This window comes from Brienomyrus brachyistius, chromosome 16 (genome assembly GCF_023856365.1).
Source record: "Brienomyrus brachyistius isolate T26 chromosome 16, BBRACH_0.4, whole genome shotgun sequence".
Classification (NCBI taxonomy): Eukaryota; Metazoa; Chordata; class Actinopteri; order Osteoglossiformes; family Mormyridae; genus Brienomyrus; species Brienomyrus brachyistius.
The window spans coordinates 3,957,249-3,977,676 of NC_064548.1; the positions used below are offsets into that span (position 1 = coordinate 3,957,249).

The window sequence follows — 20,428 nt, forward strand, 5'->3', positions numbered from 1 at the left end:
GGATGTGTATTTAGCATGCATGCTATCAGACAGATGTAGATGTAGCATACATACTCTCAGGGATGTGTATTTAGCATGCATGCTATCAGACAGATGTGAATGGAGCATACATACTATTAGACAGTTGTGCATGAAGCATAGACATGCACAAAACCCTCATACTCACAAATAGATCTGTAAGCCACATGTATACGATCAGGGCAGTAGTTTCATAATTATAAACTTCCCCCTACCTGTCAGTTGCAGAGTCGATCCCTCACTTACAGTGACTCCTTTTGCCTGACCTGCTAATGTCACCTCAGCTAACTGCTGTTGGATGCTATATTAGCAGCACATCTGATTGGGGGGGGGGGAGATCCAGAATGGTCCTCATGTCCGTGTGCTCCACAGATGCACTCAGGTGACCAAAGCGAGAACCAGCAGGATCATGTGGACACGGTGAGTGCAGCCAGCCTGAGCCCCTCCAGCTCTGCACCTTTAGCACCCCCGCAGTCCTCCAGGGGGCGTGAAGCTGTCTGTGCCGTATCCCACACTCGGGGGGGAGCAGGCTCTTAACTCCCTCAATGGCATCAACTGCTTCTTTAACTAGTATCCTACCTGTGCTACTCTTGTAACCATGTTATACTTTTAATAATAAAGAAACATATAAACATTATCCAAATACCTCAAAGGCTATATTTTTATCTAAAATGCAATATAATTATATAACAAGATTAATGAAGCCAGGGAATTGGTTTTAAATTGGTTTTGTGTTTCTGTGGCGCCCCCTAGGGGGAAGACAAAAGCTCAGCCTCTTCAACACCAGTGAACTCCCCACCCTTTGGCCTGAAGCCCAGGTCAGGTAGGTGAAGGACAGGCCGTGCGGTGGGCTGGGCTGGGGGAGGCCTCACGTTCACTTTCCTAACCCCCACACACGGAGCCAAAACCAACCAGTCCACTTCAGAACCCCCTGACAAAGACCCGTGACAAAGACAGTGACGATGCACTTGCGTTTCTGAGAAAACCGTCATGAGTGGCCAGACTAACACAGAATGTTCCAGTGAACCTTTGAACAGCCGTGATTGGACGCAACATGCCGGGAGGGCGGGCTGTCCTCCTGTCCTACTTACAAACCCAACCCCCTCTTGGTACTAAAATGAAAAAAAAACACAACTTTCCTCTTTGTCTAGAATCGCTGACCTTCACCTAATTGCCCCCAGTGTTACCCCGCCCTCCTCTGCCACCCCTTCCCCCTCAGTGCAGCAGCGGCCTCTGAGAGAAAAGTCAGGCCTGTGGCCTTACAGTGGAGAACAAAAGAGAAGCCTTTTTTGGCCATTGTGTTCAGAGCAATCTCTCTCCTCAAACAATCAATCTCTTAGTAGAGAAGACTGGAGCTTTGTTTTTGGAGCAGCTGAAAGCCCCTTTTTGTAGCTAGACCCCACCCTGCCCCCCACCTTGGTTACCTGGCTCACCTCCAACAGATAATCATCCCTTAATTTCAGAGAAAGGGCTTTGACCTTCATTACTGGCTCAGCCTATCACTGTCCACTAGCATCCTCCTGGCCACACCCCCAGTCAGGCTATTGGTTCCTCCCCCATGTCCCTTTTTACAGCCAGCTCCTCTAAGCAGCAGCAGCAGTTTGTTATCCAGCTAATATGCAATGTCCTTACAGCATAACATACAGTTTGTAGAAATATGGACTGTACCCAGGGCCTCCCTCACACAGGTACGATCCAAGCCAGCATCCCCTAAGACGTCTAGAAAAAACCGACTGTTCTTAGGCCACCAATTACACATTTACACAGATGATTCCTCGACTGAGTGCATAGCATCTCAGCAAGTGCTGCACTTGGGCAGTGATCGGATGTGTTGGACTGACCACGCTGCATGAAAGGCGCTGGGTACAGTCTTCCTTACGCATCGCACATGTCTCTGCACAGCCATGCTTGTACCTCAGGCAAACACCTGTCAGGCGCAGAATCTGCTGCCTTTACCCCAGCTCTAGCTGACATCTTTAACGCAGCATGTCATGACGAATCAGAATTTGAATTTGCATTAACATTATTTTTCCATTCTCCATGTTTTTTGTTTTTTACGGCACTTCCTGTGTCCCTCTCTCTTTCTCTTTACCTCTTTCCCTCTGCCTGCCTCTCTTTGACTTTCTCGCTGCATGAATATCCATGTTGTGTCACTGATTTATTCTCTTTAAAAACTGCATATTTGCTTGAGTATATGATCTGCTGCTGCTTGTGCTTCCCCTTCTCCTTTAACTGTAAAAAAAATTACACAAATATACTTCTCTGTTTATTTTGGGGGTAAAATGGTCCCTGCTTGCTCTGCTCTGCCCTGCCCTGCTGCCCCTGGCCCCGCCCCTCAGACCCCGCCTTGCTGTCTTGCTATTCCCCGCCCTGTCTCCGCCCCCTCACACAGGCCACTCCTGCTGATAGAGACACCCCCACTAAGGCAGATGAAGGAGGCATGAGAAACAGTGGTAGGTCCTTTCTCTCAAATGTTGTGTCCAATCCGAGTCCCAATTGGGTTGCATCACAGTCCGCACACTCAGTATGTGTGTTACATTGGTCTGTTTGAGCGTGTATATGTGTTTTTATGAATATAATGATTACGTACTTTTGTATTGGTGTGTGTGTCACTGTGTTGTCTTTCTGTATATAAATTTTCTTAACCATAAAAATTATTTCCAGGTAGCACTGTAAAAACCTTTTTTTCAAATGAAGTAGGTTTAATTGTCATTTCAGCCATACACACAGTATACAGTGAAACAAAACATTGTTCCTCTGGGACCAAGGTGCACAAAAAACAAAAGGACAGAAATAACACAGGACTACACAGTACAATTTATAGGATGCGACAACATACAGTGCAGTCAACAGAAGTAACTGGAGTGGATATAGTATTATTGCAAATACAGTATTGCAACCTATACTGTATTTTGAACAGAAGATCTTGTACGTGTCCCAAATCATATAAAATGTTTCCTTATAAATATTTTGTTCAGCTTTTTCCAGAACATTTTCTTAATTATTTTTTAAAGGTTTTTTAATTTAAGTGCACAAATGCCCCAGAGTGATTGGTAAACAAGCACGTGTATGTTTGTGTATTCACGGCCATTTAAGCATTTCCTGTGAATCCTGGGTCGGACTCTGGATGCCTGTATGCCCACACTGCCCACACTGCTCACACTGCTCACACTGCTCACACTGCCCACACTGCCCACCACTGCTCACACTGCCCACACTGCCCACACTGCCCACACTGCCCACACTGCTCACACTGCTCACACTGCCCACACTGCTCACACTGCTCACACTGCCCACAGTCATGTGGACGTAATTCCTGTTGTTCCTGAGGGAAAATATCCCATTAAAACCGACGGGGTGCCTCTGACTACAGGCCACTTTAAGGTGAGAATGGGTGTGATTTTGGGCAAAGGAGGTAATGGGATGGACACTGCAGGTCAGTTTGGGATGCCTCAGCTGTGCTCTGCAGCACCATGTGGAATCAACCCAGAATATTGTAAGGCTAGAACATTTGAGCCTGAACAAAGCGGGGGGGGGGGGGGGGGGGGGGCCTTACAGTCCACTGCCTCGTTAAATGCATTATGAGGCGGCTAATCTTACAGGCCTGGCCTTGTTTACTTTGCTGCCCTTTAAAGAGCATTTGCTATTTATAGACTCTAAGTTATACGCATTAGATAATGGCCCCTGTGTGGGTGTCATACTTCCACTGCAATGGAAACAACTGGAGGAGGCGGAGGAGGAGGAGGAGGAGGCGGCCGCTGACCCTGGATTTCCCCAGAAATGTTTCCCTTCCTAATGTTCAGGAATGACAAAAATGGTGCATTTCCTTCTTGGAGACGGTGCCCGTTCAAAACCGAAGGCAGCCTCTTCAGTTGCAGGGAATACTCTGTTCTCGGGATGCCCTTATTAGGAACGGCAGTGCTGCTGCTTTTTCACTGTCAGTTGACAGTTCAGGCTCCACGCTAAGGAGTCTTGGCAGGGGCGCTATTAATACGCGGCCCTGAAAGCCACTAGGAAATGAAATCATCAGCACCTCTCAGACGGTGATGGGAGCGGCGAGTCGGTCTGTTTGTGGACTTGTTACTGGGTGCTTGGACGGCCCCTTAACCCCTTAAGCTGCTGCAGGGCCCCATGTAAATGGCTGACCCTCAACTCTCTCCCCAAGCTTCACTCTTACAGCTACCTGTGAGTGTTTGTCTCATAGGAAGGCAACATGGTATATGTGAAAACTGAAATGACTTATCTCCGGTACAGAGGCAATAAAAGCATTCTGCTGTGTTCTCTTTATCAGTGCTCAGGGGTGCCCCCTGCAGAACAGAATGACAGCAGGAATCTGCCCTCCTTTTTCACTCCACTTTTCTACATTCATGCTATTTTTCATTCTTCTCCTGTACCGTCACAGGTCCCATAATGCTCCTCCAGGGGCCTGTCAGAAAGGCTGTCCATGGTGTGCCTGATGAGAAATATGAAATGGTGCTTACTTCTGTCACTCTAGCTTTAGTGTGAGATTTTGTCCTTAAACTCTAATAATCATGATAATGCCCTGGTATGTCTTGGGAAATGTGTCTTTAGTAGAGCACCAGAGTCCCACAGGTTTTTGAGTTTCCTGTCAGGGATTTACACCAGGTATTATCATTCTGTCGTAATACTGGCCTCTCCAAAGCGCCTAAGAATTGAGGGAGAGTGAAATCGAGTGTCCAGCTGCTATAGCTGGAGCAGGCTTCCCCTCTGCCTCCATTGTCCTGTCTGATAGCGTAGAACCAGCCTCTGACACAGAGAAGCGTGTTGTTAGCTTTGCTCGAGTCTGCTGGCTTCGCTGAATGGTGTAATGCGTGACTCGTGTTGTGCACTTTAAGATGCCATCAGAGAGCGCTGTACAATGATGTCAGCCTCAGCAAACGGGGCTTATCTTGAATTGCTGACAACATCTAGTCATACTTCAGCATGGCCTCTTATCCTCCTCTCTTCTGTCCTTTCTGGTATCCCTGCTTGGACCCATGAGTGTGAAGCCCTTCAGTGGCTCAGGGTGGCCTAGTTTCTCACTTTTATACTCTGCATTAGTCAGGGATCTCAGATCCTCACTGTTGTCCTGAGTCTTGCTTTTTGTGTGGAGTTTGTACAGGACAGAGTTAATGTCCCCAGACGTCGGTGCCTGGGACCATGCTAGCTGTCAGAATGGTGTGCAGCCCTGTCACTGTGCCCCACTATCAGTGACTGGCAGGCCGCTCTCTCACTGTCTCTGTGGTGATCTTTTGTGAGGTAACGCACATCTGTCTGGCACAGCTGGGTCGATTGGCACCTCACTCTATATAAAACACTTGGCTGAGCCACCACTGCTGATATCTTCATGAAAAGACTGTAGAAGCTTCATAATTTTACACCCATAGCCCCTTAACGTCTCTCTGATATCTTCTCATTGGTCCACACCCTAAATCTTTAAATCCAGCCGGAATTCAGACAATGGCACACAGCTGTATTGTCACTCTTATACATCTGTTCACTCCATGACACGCATGCACAGTCATAGCATAGACGTGAATCACCTGGGTCTGACTGAATAATGACTCAAGCATTCTGCTGGTCGACTATAGGCGCGTGCACAGGCCCCAGTTCCAGCTTCACAGTGGGTCGACTGGTTGTTTTTCATTGGCTTCTATTTCTTTACTCTGGTACACTGGAAACAATGAAATGGCTTATTTATATTTGCTCAAGATTCCATGCATAATGCCTAGCTTGCAGCTTTAACAGTAATTGTAGCTGTTTGTGTGTTTTTTCCTGCCTTCTGCTTCCCTGGGTAGCTTCAGTTGATGTTTTTGTCCTCATTTAACTGTGTAAGACACTAATAACCTGTAATTAAACAGCCACATTTGTCAGTCTGTAAACCTCTGCACTGCATTGTGTGTTACCCAGTATCATAGCCTGACGCAGCACTTATGTTGGGCTGTTTAATGGAAAGCCTTGAGCTAAACATGTAATTTGCTTGCCGACTCCTGGGGTCAAAGTTCACTACTATCAGCTCAGTGCCGTCTGGGTCTCTGGTCAATGCTATTGTTCTGGGAGAACGTTGGGGGGGGGGGTGATTTGGATTGTAGGGGGTTTCCAGTTGTCTCGTTTGGGGTAGTCTGCAGGGGTGGTGGGTCAAGCCCCACCCAGAAGTGTTAATTAAAGGACAGCATACCGAAATTACCCAGTTTGTGGAAGAGAAGGACATTCTGGGATTGTGGATGAGCTTCTCCTCCCACACAAAAGCAAGTCAAAAATAACTTATTGGTTTGGTTTGGATCATTTCTCAGACATTGCTGTTCAATCTCAGAGTGAAATACTTAGGCTAACAAAAATAACTGCCACTGCACTGTTTGCAATGTCTGTGAATAATTTACAATTCCAGATGTATCAGATGTAATCTGAGAATTTTACAATTTCCTAACGCCCTTTCCAGGAAAGTTTCTAGCTATGATTTTTTTTTTTTTTGGGGGGGGGGAGCAAGATAATATGCCTTGGGGGTGCTACAGGACATTTGCCCCTTAATGGGAGAGGGAGCCGCAGCAGGAGGCCTGTGGATGCAGCAGGAGTTTGTTGACTGCACCCGGCCCGGTGGCTACAGAACCCCTGCCTCACCTCCGTCATGGCCGCCTTCAGCTTGAGGGCTATTTTAAGACTAAAGCTCAATGTCACAAATGATAAACTTTCATTTTCTTTTCCGGTAGGATTCGCCAGCTGCTTGTTTAATGTCTGAGACCTCGCTGTCGCTTTAGGGAGCTCCAGTGCGACTGTCCGCCTGTGGAGTCGTGCCACATGGACGCTCCATTCTCCTTGAAGGAATCTTTCAAGTGAACGAAATGATTTTGTTCACTGCGTGCTGATTCATTCAATTAGGTAGCAAAATAAGATTGTTGACCCCGATCTTGATGTGCAAGACCACCTTCTTTTCCTTCCCGCTGGTGTTATGTTCTAATTCCTATGGTAAATATAACAAATGTGCAGTATTTCATTAAATATAATTGATAAATATACAGTGATTATGGTAAATTGCTTACCTGCAGTCAGGCTGGTTGGCAGGCTGTCCTCAAACACTGACCCTGTCCAGGAGACCCCACCCTGGCTCCATACCAGCTAAGTGTGCTGGAAGTGACCGAATCTGAATGTAACTTTTAGAACTCAGGAGAATGAGGTACTTGAAAAGGATCATAATCACTACCTGCCACCGCTTGGAAGCCAGGGCTGCGTCTGCCCCCTCGCTGAATATCAGGCCCTGGCTTGTCCCACATCGATCTTATGCGGAGATTACTGGGGGAGAAGCCATTCCTGTCATATCTGCTCTAGTTTTACTTTTACTTTGTAGCCACTTTAAGTGACGTGCGTACTTCATGAAGTCATTTTTGGACATGGGCACATCTTTTGTCTCTAGTGCCAAACTAGACATCCCTTTTGCAATGATATAATTTGATCAGATGTATCTTGGCTCCCCCAAGTGGTCAGGGAGTGAATAGGCGTAGGTAAAAGCAGCCCTTTGCCTGGATTGTCTTACACAACATAATGTATTTAAGGAATTCAGTAAACCTGCTACATAGTCATTTGTTGGAATAAAACTGTGTTTTAAAAGAGACGCCTTTTCACAGTCATGAGGTGGGGAAAGGAAACACTGCATATTTATTCTTGAGAGGTGGAATCTTTCATGGGGGGTCATGTTCAAATACAATGCAGCTTCTTTCGCTATATATAGACTGCAGGAACAAAGGGTTGCAGTTAAGTATAAAAGCACCTGGCTGTCGTTTTAATGCTGTTGTGTGGCGTCCACCCTCAGATGCACGTGTCTACTAAACAGGTCCATAAATATTTCTGCTGCTGACGTTTGAGCCGAGCATGAAGTTAGCAGTTAGAGCCAAGCCGCACACAGATGGGGCCTCGGAGCTTCGGGCTGGTCATCTCTTCCCGGGGTGGGGGGTGGGGGCGCTCGCATGTCCCCATCCTCTGTGCTCTGGAGGTTACTCCAAACCCACTTTTTCTCCCCCCGCCTCAGTGTTTATGCGGAATTCCAAGAGTCTGGAGACGCTGGACCCTCAGTTCACCATCCGCCGTAAGATGGAGCAGCTGCGGGAGGAGATGGAGCTGACGGAGCAGCTGAGAGAGGTGCAGGGCATTCTGGGAACCCGCTCGCTTTCATTAGCTTACGTCTCCTCCAGTGCGTTTTGAATAACAGAGGTTTCAATAACTGACTGCACCACTTTTCCATTTATTTCGTAATCTGCAGATTATTTATTTTTCTTAAACACTGGATAGTTAAGTGAACAACTATAAATGAATATATAAGTCAAGTAATACAAATGTCCTTTATAACATATAAGGAGTATGTAACAGTGTATTCCTGACATCCTGGTTGTGTGGTGATGGCACAGTCAGTTTCTCGACTGTCCTTTAATTTTAAATGGACTAGTTAACCATTTCATCCCCTGAGACAGAGCAGTATTTAATGTCCCTTGCGGAAAGAATGCCTCAGATTTTCTCTGCTGTTATAACTGCTAGAGGAGGTTACTTTTGCAGGGGTGCTTTTTTACTAACATACTCAAATAGTGAACATACTGTAAACGTATTTGTTAGCAAAGAATATTGAATGTATTTTTAGTAAATGTTAAGTGTAGTAATATGCAAGTGTAGAAAATCTCAGTGTGTAAAAACTTCTGACTTGTAGTTTATTGTGTATTTGTTTGTTCTCAGAACATTGAGAGCAGGCTGAAGATGTCACTGCCCGAAGACCTTGGCTCGTCTCTCATGGACGGGGTGGTCCTGTGTCACCTGGTCAACCACATCCGCCCCCGTGCTGTCGCCAGCATCCATGTGCCCTCACCTGCTGTGGTATGTGTGTGTGTGGTGGGGAGGGGGAGGGGGAGGGAGGGGGCAAAGGTTTTTTAGGGTCTGTTTCTGTTGTAACTACTGGTTTAGGAAACCCTGCATTTCCCTTTTAGTTCTTTAACCAATGCATCCCCCGTTGCTCCATTTCAGGTAGCATTATGAAAATGACTGATGTGTTAAGATGAAGCACTGAGAACCTTACATATTGTTTTCTCTTCTCTCTTCTCCCTGTCCACCCCCTCGGCAGCCTAAGCTGAGTATGGCCAAGTGCCGACGAAACGTAGAGAACTTCCTAGATGCCTGCCGCAAGCTGGGGGTACCTGAGGTGGGTGCCGGCCCCTGGAGGGGCCACCAAGCAAATTATGTCTGAGACTGACTGTAACCCTAATATTAGCTTTGAGATTTGGTTTCAGTGTTTATCCACTTGTAAATGGCATTCAGTCACCACAAAATCAGTGACTAAATAGAATAGGGCTTCCCAATGATTGAGCACCCCCCCCCACCACCACCACCACCGCATCCAGTGCCTCTGCCCGCAGGAAGCCCCCCCATCCCATCCCATCATGACTTGGGTGCCTTCCACAGCCCTGCCATGGGGTCTCCATGCAGTCAGGTCCCTGTGCATCTCCTCCATGTGGCTGAGTCACATTTGCATCATCTACATGCCTGTCGCTCATCTGCGCTGTAGGCCTCCATGTTGGAGAAGCGAGTTTCTGTAAGCTGAGCTTGTGTGAGGCGAACCTGTGGGTTTCTGATGTCTGAGCGTGCGGCACTGTCACTGGCAAGCCGCTTTCGCAGTGTTCCGCTCTATGTCTTGTAATGTTCTTAAAGATGAGTGTGGGATTAGGGGCTTTTGAGTTTGCAGTTTCGTGGAGATTTGTTACAGAGGGGCGTTTTCGTGAGTGAGAAGCAAAAGGCCCCAGAGTCTTAGAATTGCCGGGGAGGTGGGGGGCTGGGTGGGGCCACGGAAGCCTACTGTGACCGGCAGCGCTTTGCTGCTGCCATGTAGGGCTGCGAGGGAGCTCTTCCCTTTCGGCAGGGGCAGGCGAACAGAGGAAGCAGAGTTTTATGATGGGAAAGTGCACCCGGGCCCCAGACCCCCGGTGGGGGAGCTTTTCTGGAGCTGGGCCAAATCCCGCTCACATCAGTATCTGCTGCTGGCTCTCAGGGACAGAAATGCCATCCTTAAACACTCACACATTTAAGCCCCCATTGGTGTTTTGCTTTGCTTACCTGGTGTTTATCAGATTTGTGTAACAGGTGGAAAACTACAGTAGATAAGTAGGATATTTTAGCCTTGGTCCAAGTAGTTTTGTTGGTTGGAATGTTGAGTAACTATAGTAGTATTTTGTTATGGATGTAAACTGTGTGTGTGTGTGTGTGTGTGTGTGTGTGAGTGAAACACAAGACATGTTTCTCAGTGTGATATAGTAATGTGCATCACAGACCTGTTACAGTAACTATATGTATGAAGTCTCTAACAAAACATGTTAGTACTGTATCTACTGAAACTAGTTCATTTAGAACTGAAATTCTGTAGTTACTGCATTGGCCCATTTGTGTTGGGCTGATCATTGCTTGTTAATTGCTTACATGGTATATGAACATGGGAAGAGGGTTTAATTTGGGGAGGGGGGGGGATGTTGGGGTGCTAAGCACATTCTAAATGGGCCAGCATATATAAGCAGCAGTGTCCCCGCCTGACTGGCTGTTAGGTTACTATGGCAACCACATGGCCTATGACATTCCAGCCTTCTGCCCATTGCTGCCTTCATGCCTGCCTCACGCCTGTCTGAGAGCCACCCGCTGAACATCGCTTTTCTCGTCTGCGTCCCCAAGTTCAGCTTCGCCGCCCGACCCAAACCGCCCAGTCACGCTTTATGAAAGGAGACGGACACCCCCCATGTGAAGGGTGCGAGTCCTGCGGGGGAGAGGCAGGTGCTTTGAGCAAACCAGCTGCCTCTTTGACCCCCTGGCTCTCTTTCACAAAGCAGCAGAGGGCGCTGCTGGTCACCCTGCACCCTGCCACCCCCCCCTCGCCCCCCCCGACGGACGCACAGATACTTTTAAACCTTCTGAACTTTTGCGACTGTTTAATCTTCTGCCTGGTGTTTCTTTGCTCCCTGATGGATTCCCTTCCTCTAATTCCTCCTTCATGCCTTCATTCTCCTCTTCCTCTCCATCCTGCGTCTCCATCCTCTTCCTCTCTTCCTCATCCTGTGTCCCGGGCCACAGTCTGCCCTCTGCTCCGCGTACGACATTCTGCAAGGGGACGTGCGGCCCGTCCAGAAAACAGTCCGCGCCGTGGTGGCTCTCGACACTGACAAAGAGAGCAAGAGTGAGGGCGAGCCTGTGGGTGTGGATGCGCCTGCAAGCCCCGCCCCTCAGGCTCCGCCCACTGGCTGGCGCATCTGGGACTGGATCAGCTCCAGCTTATTGCACGTGTTCTGTCTGGTCCTGCTCTTTGTGGCATACAACTGGAGTGAGCTGAAATAACATGACCTTAACTCTTGGCCTGCATGCAGCTGCCACCTCTCCGCCTGTTCTTCCCTCTTTCTCTTCCTCATTTTCTCTTATTGGTAGCATCGTTTTAAGTTCCCCACACAGAGGATAAGGTTTAGGTAGAGCTCTCAAAAGATTTGTGCAATTTTAAGGCAAAATCACACCCAAAAACTGGTATGGGGGTTTTGTCTAAGGTTGGAGGAAGTCCCACAGTGCATACACACACACACACACACACACACACGCGTGTGCACACACACCCAGGGGAACATACATACATGATAGCAGCATGGGACAGAGAGTTGGGAGTAGGCACACACAAGCGGACAGAGGGAGCTGTTTGTACTGTATAGCGCTTTTAGACACAGCTCTTTCTAACTGCTTTTAGGGGCTTCCCCATCTTGTTCCAGGCATCCAGTGCTGCTCAGTCTCATCTCGTCACATCGGGATAACACCGGTGACATAGAGCAGGCTGGAAGAGCAACACTCAAATAGCCTTAGTCTAGCCAGCAGGGCTCAGCCTTGCTTTAGGTCAGTGTTTCTCAATCCAGTGCTCAGGGACCCCCAGATGGTCCACATTTTTGCTCCCTCTCAGCTCCCTACCAGATAGTCCCTGAGCACTGGATTGAGAAACATTGCTTTGGACCGTTGCAAATGCAACACAGGCTTTGAAACTTGAAAGCCAAGTAGTTCTGCTTACTTATTTTCATGGAAAGGACACGTTAGCAGCTTGGACAAGTACAGTAGCCCTGAGGACCCCTGTAGCCTCGTCGCTAAGCTGCACAGTCACATAATGGCTCCACTTGTTATACTCCCAAAGGCTCTGGGGAACTCAGAATGTCAGACTCAGCTACAGGAACTACACGCTCTGTTGTCTTATTGCTTTGTCACCCAAGACCAAAATGTCACTCTCGATATTGCTAAACCCTCCAGGTATATGACAGTAGCGTATTTTGCCATGAAGTCCAGGTACAGATCAGAAGACTCACTTGCAACACTGACAGTCCCTCAAGAGATTTGAAGATAACTTTATTTTGGCATAAAGTCAAGTTACCTGCCCAGTTGAGTAGCTGCTGGCCATCACTGTGAGCTTGTCGGGTTTTATTCCTGGGCCGAAATAATATTTCTGGGCCTCTGACTCTCTGCCAAGATTTATCCACATGTCTGTGACAAACACATCCCTGATATTTCCACATGTTCTTTGGGAGAGGCCTCAAAGGGGATGTTTCAGTAGAGCACATCTCCCAAATGATGAATAACATGAAAGACCCATGTTTTGTTCCTTAATTTCATACAGAGAACATTGAGTAAACGAGTTGAATTGTGTTGTATGACACATTCTCACACCGAACTGTGATAACAACGATATTAGTTTCTGTTCAGACTTAATACCCATAATTCTGCACTAATGTGAGGCTTTTATAAGGAGCTGTCAGTGTTGTTTTCTGAGCTCAGTAAACTGCCAGATTGTTGTGTAAAGGTTGTTCTTTTTGTCCCTGCACACACACAACAGATGACCGATATCTGAACGGCTTACAAAGCATCAAATCAAAAGGGCTTTATGGTTCAGAATGTATATCCAATACCTGTAAGCTGCCAGATCTGTATTCCTGTTAATTGAGCGATTTTTGGCCTTCCTTTATCTTTATTGCTATGCTCTTTCATTATAATGCAGCAATAAAGTTCTGTCCTCAGACAGTGAGATGACTGTTCCCTGATCAGCTCCTCCTAGTGGCTCATGACCACTACAGGTCATCCTGCTTTCTAATCTGCCCCTGGTTTTTCCTTATGTTCCACAGGCTCTTAGATATTCTGCTGTTGCCATGCCAACCAGTACAGTGTTTATTTTGGGCTCATTTGCTGCTTCCAGGGCTTTAATTCACTCAGCATTGATGTGGATGCTTTTGTGATGCTTGTATTTTTATGACCTATATGGTACTGTATATTGCACAGGTAATAAATGTATAGTTTGGATTACTTTACTGCTCTGTGTCAGGCGGTGAGCTCCTGGGGGGGCGGGGTGGGGGGATAAGGAGACGGTGGTGCTGGTTTTTCACCTTGACTGTACATTGTCCCAAATTATATTCTTTGAAAAAAGAACAGATGGTCTCTCTTAAGAAAAAAAAGGGATGTGATGAAACTGCAGCATTTTTTTACAAGAGTGACAGTGTAAGTATTTGTACCTGGAGCATGAAATGCTGTGATTTGGACAGTCCGTCCGGACATGGATCTGATTCATGCTGGGGACACGTTTGCCATGGTTTGGCATGAAAATGACAGATACCTGCTGAGATTCACAATGCTGTTACGTCACGGCTCTCGGGCTTTAGTAGACATAACACAAAGGGGTTTTTGTATGTTGCGCAGCCTCTGGGTACCTGCCAGTCAGATAAGCCACGGCTATCATATCTCCTGGACTTGTATTCGTTATGATGGGAGCGGTGCCATGCTCGGCCGGTGGCATTAACACGAGGACGGACATACATGGCAAAAATGCCAGCCACCCAAATGAGCTTGGGGGTCCACACTGCCGGGATGCCCCACTCTGCACGCCTCCCTCTGCCTGTGTTCAGTTCAGGGATACTGTCACCAAAGCAAAGAGCGACGGAGTCTCACACTCTGGGCTTTCATTTTAGGGCTTAGAAGCCTGGATGCCAGGTGCTGCCTTCATATTCATATTTATTCATTAAAGTAATAATTAAATTGTATTTATTTATCTAATTTTTTAAAAGATGCTTTCTTCTGTTTGTCCTCTTGGTGTCTCTCACATATGTAAGTGTCAATTTCTGTGCAAACACTGTGTCACACACTAGCGCACGTGAAAGGAACACTCGTGAGAGGGACACTTATACATGTGACAGAGACACGAACACTTATGGCTTTTATGTTTATGCTCTCAGTTCCCTTCCTGGACAGTCAGATCATATTGACTTTGTCTCTTTTTCGCACTGCCTGCTTTTCCTCCCTCTCCTTCGTCCTCTCTCTTCCTCTCTCTATCCCTCCTTTCTTCCGCTGTCCATCACAGGAGAAGCTATGCCTTCCTCACCACATACTTGAAGAGAAGGGCCTGGTGAAGGTCAGCGCCACCGTACAGGCGCTGGTGGAGGAAGCGGCCAGCAAGCAGGCCTCGTTTACGTGAGCGCGGCTGGGCAAGGCTACGGGTGGCGGCGGAACAGGCGCCATGCTCGGCCGTTGGCATAAAGACGAAGACGGACATACAGGGGAAAAATGCCACCTACCCAAATGAGCTTAGGAGTCCATGCCGCCTCCACACTGCCGGGACGCCCCACTCCTCCCTGCACGCCTCCCTGCCCCCCGAGTGGGACTTCCTGTGTTCAGTTCAGGGATACTGTCACCAAAGCAAAGAGCGACCAAAGTCTCTTACTCTGGGCTTTCATTTTAGGGCTTAGAAACCAGGACACCGGTTGGTGCCTTCATATTTATATTTATTTATTAAAGAGTCATCCAGCTGGGTGAGGGATGTATAATTTGCAGTGTATCCAAGCTATATATTTTAATATTTAATATATGATTCTGGGTGTAGGTCAGATTACTCTGTTCTGTGCATTCTGGTAGGAGGCTGGTTTAGGCCCAGTCTATGCATGAGCTTTGTTACAGATTCACTGCCCAGAGGTCCAGGCAACCTGACAGCATTGCTGCAGCTTGTGAGGAAGGTTGCGTGTAAATCAGGGGGCGTGTCTCTCTCAGGATGCTGTGGATCCACTGTGGGGAAGGAGCTCTTCGCCTGCTCTTGTCAATGTGCGTTAGTTAGTGAGTGTGAGAGAGAGAATTTTTGTAGTTTTCCCCAAGAGGGTCTAACAGGACACAGCGTATTTGGATGATCCTGCAGTGAATGATGTTGAAACACCACATGACCACCCCATGTCATTGGTCTACAGGACGTTAGGGAGGCAGAGCATTGCCTGGCCTTCACTGCACATAAAGTGGAGCTGTTGTAGTGCCAATCCGTAAGCTCTGCTGGGCGTTTGATGAGCTTCAACTCACATTAAACTGTTTTTAATTAAAGTTATTGTTGGAACAGGGGCCACTCTCTCCAGAGGTGGTTCATTGAAAGATGACATCAGAATCCACCTCTGCTTGGGGAAAAAGGTAGAAATTTACTCCCACTGGGAAAATACTGAGAAACTGTGTGTGTGTGTGTGTGTGTGTGAGAGAGAGAGAGAGAGAGAGAGAGAGACAGGAATGGGAAAGGTTTATTGTGTAAGAACCCACATTCATAATGCGACTAAGCAAGACGTTTGTCTGACTGATGTTAGCAGACAAAACTAAGCTGTCGTTTGATATCCATAGGAAACAAATAAATAACATAAAACTGTTACATTTAAAAACCACACCAAATTCTTTTGTGCCTAATATGATTGTTAGGATGCGCATTGTAAGATTGACATGGATCCATGATGTACTGATGGTCTGTGTAAGTTGCCGGGGACAGGGTGGAATGTTGCACCAGTGTGCAGAGCCTGCACAGCTGTTCATTCCATTAGTGTCAGTAACACTGTAGCTGTCAGCTGTAGGAGGTTGTGCTATAGATTAATGGATGGAAAACAAGGATTTGCTGCCTCGCTGCAGGTCAGCAACTTGGTATTTCATTAGTTTTAAGTCTTTATTGCAGACATCCCACCTTTCCCAGAAGTTCTGGGAGTCTCCCGCAGATCGACAGCAGCTCCGACACCCGCAAATGATGTGCAATGTCCCGGAAATCAGTCGTTTTGCTATTCAGTTGTGCTAGAAGTTTTACTGCTGCAACCTTGCCCCATATTTTACACCCACACCCCAGTCGGTAATATATACTATTACAGTAATACCAGCCAAGCACTGGCCAGTACCCCCACCTGCCCAGATGCCCCTCATCTGCCTCCCTTAAATCAATATCCCTAAGGTGGGATGCTTGTTATTGGTGGAAAATGTCAGGAATAATGAAGGGATGTTTAATGCTTGAACTTGAAGACACTATATAAATAGGATTGAGGCAAATATACATAAACATATGAGCATCAGTATGTTTCGTCTTTCCATAAAAATTCCAAAGGGAGATTAAATGTAAATATTGTATGTTTATAATTACGACAGTTTGGGAAATCACATCTATTTCTGGATATCAAGGCTGACAGCCATGTAGCTTGATGAAGATCCTTATGAACAGCAACTCAGTTTAGATTTTGTCTTGAAACATCCAGTGACTCATGAAGACCGATGTGGAGGCCATCCTCATTACAAGAAGATGTTCTGTTTTTTGAACTGCTTAGAGAAAATTTATCTGAAAAAAAGGTTTATATGTTTTACATTGATAGGATGCATGGTTTAGGCTACATTAATTGTGACCACTGTACTTAGGGGACTGGGGCTTCTGCGTATGTTACAGGAAGCCTAAACACCTTAATGACTCAACAACAAAAGAGACATGAAAGTGTTCATTTCTGGCAGACGCAGTGATTTTTACTGGGCTGCCATGGAAATTTCTCCTAGTAGGAACTTCCTATATTTTGCTAATATACATCGTTATCCAGTTCCCTTTCAGATATTTAGCCGAGTGTTTTGAATAAGCGCTGATTGATGCTCCGAGGAATAATCATGACCATGTAACACTATAAGAGGTTAGAGGATGGATGGAGCATTTATGACGGTGTGGTTGCCGTGTTTGTAACACCAATTATAACACCAACTAATTATCGATATTCGGTTAGAGTTTATGTGCAGCTGAAGGAGAGTAATCAAGGGCATTTTATGATTTCATTTTGTACATTTTTACTTAAACATTCTGGCAGGCCAAAAACGTGAAAATTCTCATACAATGGAAGTTGTGTTTATAGATCGCATTTTGTTGAATGCAGACACTTGCTTTAAAATTGAAATAGATTGTTTTTAATTGAGCAATATTGTAACTGCACTGTAGCGGCACCATGGTGTACAAGCAGCACACTGGCCCCAATAGACCTCATGCCAACGCAGCTGGTGACCTATAGTGTTTTAAAATAATAAGATGAAGAATTCTGAAGCAAAATGAATAAATTATTGCTGCAGACCTCAAAATAAAGTGTGGGAAAGTGAAAGAGGAGTGTGAACCACAGGGCACATTCACATCTACGTGTATTCACTCCCAATCAGCTGCTGTTCTGATGTTTCTCATGAAAGGAGTGAGGTGGTGGTCAGTGATCCTGGTTTCGCATTATGTACAGAATTTAACTCACAGATCGCCCTTCAGTCACACACATATGTCACACTGCATATTTATCTCAAGCTGTATTCTGTCACATCTAGAGATGTTTCCTCCTTTCTACAAAACTGGATTATAATGACTTTAATTCTACTTATTTTTAAACTAAAGGTCTATGTTTTTCAATACTGAAAAATGAAGTACTTAATACTTTATTATACATTCATGTGGCATTTCTAAAGTTATATGATGTACAAACGTTAGATAATGACACAGACATATCCAAACTGTCACCTTAATTGCTGGTTGCTGTAAATAATGTACATACTTCAAATATTACTTTAACAATAAACCCTTGTTTAAAGATCTGTGTGTCTTTTTTGACTGATGCAATTTTATTACTTAGCAGACAGCCTGTCAACACCGCAGTGGCTAGAGTTGCAGTGTAGGAAATGAGCTTGAGACCACAGTTACCCTAGTTTAGTCCCTGGTGAGGGCTTTCTGAGAACAGTGTTGACCTGTAATGGGAAATTTAGCTCAGAAATATGAGAATTGAGCATCAGCATTTTGGCTAACACCAAGCAATGGAGTATAACACCAAATCATTCCTTTGTGTCTAAGTATCTGCAACTATGCCTGGCAATTTTCGGAAGCAGTTACTCAGGTTTCAGCTTTTAACAATAAAACTGCCTTGCATATTTTCACTTAGCTTCCAATTTCCCACAAATCCTTGAGTTCAGAAAAATGACCACCGTGATCTTTATATCAGAAGCAAGGATGCTTATGACTTTATCCATCCATCCATTTTCCAAACCGCTTATCCTATCGGGTCGCGGGGGGTCCGGAACCTATCCCGGAAGCAATGGGCACGAGGCAGGGAACAACCCAGGATGGGGGGCCAGCCCATCGCAGGGCACACTCACACACCATTCACTCACACATGCACACCTATGGGCAATTTTAGCAACTCCAATTAGCCTCAGCATGTCTTTGAACTGTGGGGGGAAACTGGAGAACCCAGAAGAAACTCCACGAGGACATGGGGAGAACATGCAAACTCCACACACATGTGACCCAGGTGGCAACTCGAACCCGGGTCCCAGAGGTGTGAGGCAATAGTGCTAACCACTGCACCACCATGCCGCCCTGTTACGACTTTATGAATATGTTAAAAATCATTATCTATAATCTATATTTTAAAATCCCTTTAACTACTGACAGTTCAGGAGGAGTGACTGTCACCGATTACACTGGTGCTCAGGCATCCCTTAGCAGCCTTTGGAGAGTTTTACTTACACAAAAAATGTTCTGAGGGCAGAATGAAAAATGATTGATTCCGAGAGATAACCAATCAGATTGTAGATGAAGTGGGACTAATACATCTGATTGGTTGACACCCTGCAAAGGAAGCTCATAGGTGAGGATAGGACTATAGTTTGACCAGTAAATTGAAAGCTTCGAGACAGATTCAGCTTTCTCTTTGCCTAGTCAGAGCAGTACCGCATCCACATAAATGGCGACACTGCATGGATCCACCTGTCGAGCTCGCACTCCCTTCTTCCCTCATTCACAAACAAGACCCTGAGATACTTAAACTCCTCCACTTCAGTTAGTAACTCATTCCCAACCTGGAGAAGGGAATCTACCATTTTCCGGTTGAGAGCCACGGACTAATCTGCATTCTGGCTTCTTGACACTCAGCTGCAAACCAGCCCAATACATGGTGGAAGTCCATATCATCCACAAAAAGCAAAGATGCAATCCTGAGGTCACCAACCTGGACACCCTTCACCCCTTGAGTCCACCTAGAAATTCTGTCGCTAAAAATTATGAACAGCACTGATGGAGGCTAACGCCCACTGGAAACTAGTCTGATTTGGTGCGAATCAAACACTCGCAGCAGTTATAAAGGGACCTAAATAGCCCATGACAGTGGGCCTGGCTCCCCATACTTCCAGAGCTTCCCCTACAGGACGCCTCAAGGATCACAGTTGTATGCTTTTTCCAAGTCCACATCACACATGTAGACTGGGGTTAACTCCTCCTCCCTCCAGCCTCCTTTCTTAATGAGTGGGACCACCACATTCATCTGCCAATCCAAAGGCATTGTCCACAATGTTGAAGAGGCATGTCAACCAAGACAGTCCAACAACATCCAGAGCCTTCAACAAGTCAGGAAGGCATGTCAGCAGGATTCACAAAGTCCTCAAAGTTCTCCTTCTACCATCCAACTATATCCCCAGTTGAGGTGAACAGCACTCGCTCCCTGCTGTAAACAGCATGGTTGAAGCCCTGATTCCTCCTGAATTGCCTGTTAGGTTGTCAGAATTTCTTCTGGGCAAACAAAGTAATTTTCCGTGGCCTCACTGAACTCCTCCTACACTCAAATTTTTGTTTCTGCCAACTGCCAATGCCGCACTCCACCTGACCTGCTGGTACCTGTCAGCTCCATCCAGAGTCCCACAAGCTAACCATGATCGGAAGACCCCCTTCTTCAGCCTGAACAGCTGCATCAGCAATGGAAGCACAGAACATGGCCCACTCTTGCTGTCCAACACATACTTATGTCATCCTGTATATACCCCAGATCTGAAGATGTGATTACTAAATTGATCATTGATCTATGGCCTTGGGTTTTATGGTTCCAGGTGCACTTATGAACACCCTTATGCTCAGACATGGTGTTTGTCATGGCCAAACCGTGGTTAACACAGAAATCCAACAACAGAGCACCACTTGACTTCAGATCGGAGAGCCCGATCCGCCCCAATTTCTCAATTACACCCCTCCAGGTTTCCTTATTACCCATGTGGTGTTAAATTCCCCCAATATATGTGTTCCAGCACCCTATCCATGGCCTTCAAGAAGACTGGTAAACGAAGG

General features: G+C 46.3%; 1 protein-coding gene across 6 annotated transcripts in view; it reads left to right on the plus strand.

Annotated features, from left to right (window-relative positions):
• The window catches only part of lrch1 (leucine-rich repeats and calponin homology (CH) domain containing 1), a 65,727-nt gene extending 47,814 nt beyond the window's left edge, over nucleotides 1–17,913 (plus strand). For 2 of the 6 annotated variants that reach the window (XM_048978224.1, XM_048978226.1), the window contains 7 exons: nucleotides 391–438; nucleotides 772–841; nucleotides 2,358–2,471; nucleotides 8,039–8,148; nucleotides 8,734–8,871; nucleotides 9,116–9,193; nucleotides 11,104–13,352. In XM_048978224.1, the coding sequence (XP_048834181.1) occupies nucleotides 391–438; nucleotides 772–841; nucleotides 2,358–2,471; nucleotides 8,039–8,148; nucleotides 8,734–8,871; nucleotides 9,116–9,193; nucleotides 11,104–11,364 (819 nt within the window). In that variant the 3' untranslated portion in view covers nucleotides 11,365–13,352. Of the gene's footprint in view, nucleotides 1–390; nucleotides 439–771; nucleotides 842–2,357; nucleotides 2,472–8,038; nucleotides 8,149–8,733; nucleotides 8,872–9,115; nucleotides 9,194–11,103; nucleotides 13,353–14,395 lie in introns of those variants that run through there. The other 4 variants (XM_048978225.1, XM_048978228.1, XM_048978227.1 and 1 more) reach the window with 3 other exon arrangements.
• The last annotated feature ends 2,515 nt before the right edge of the window (nucleotides 17,914–20,428 follow it).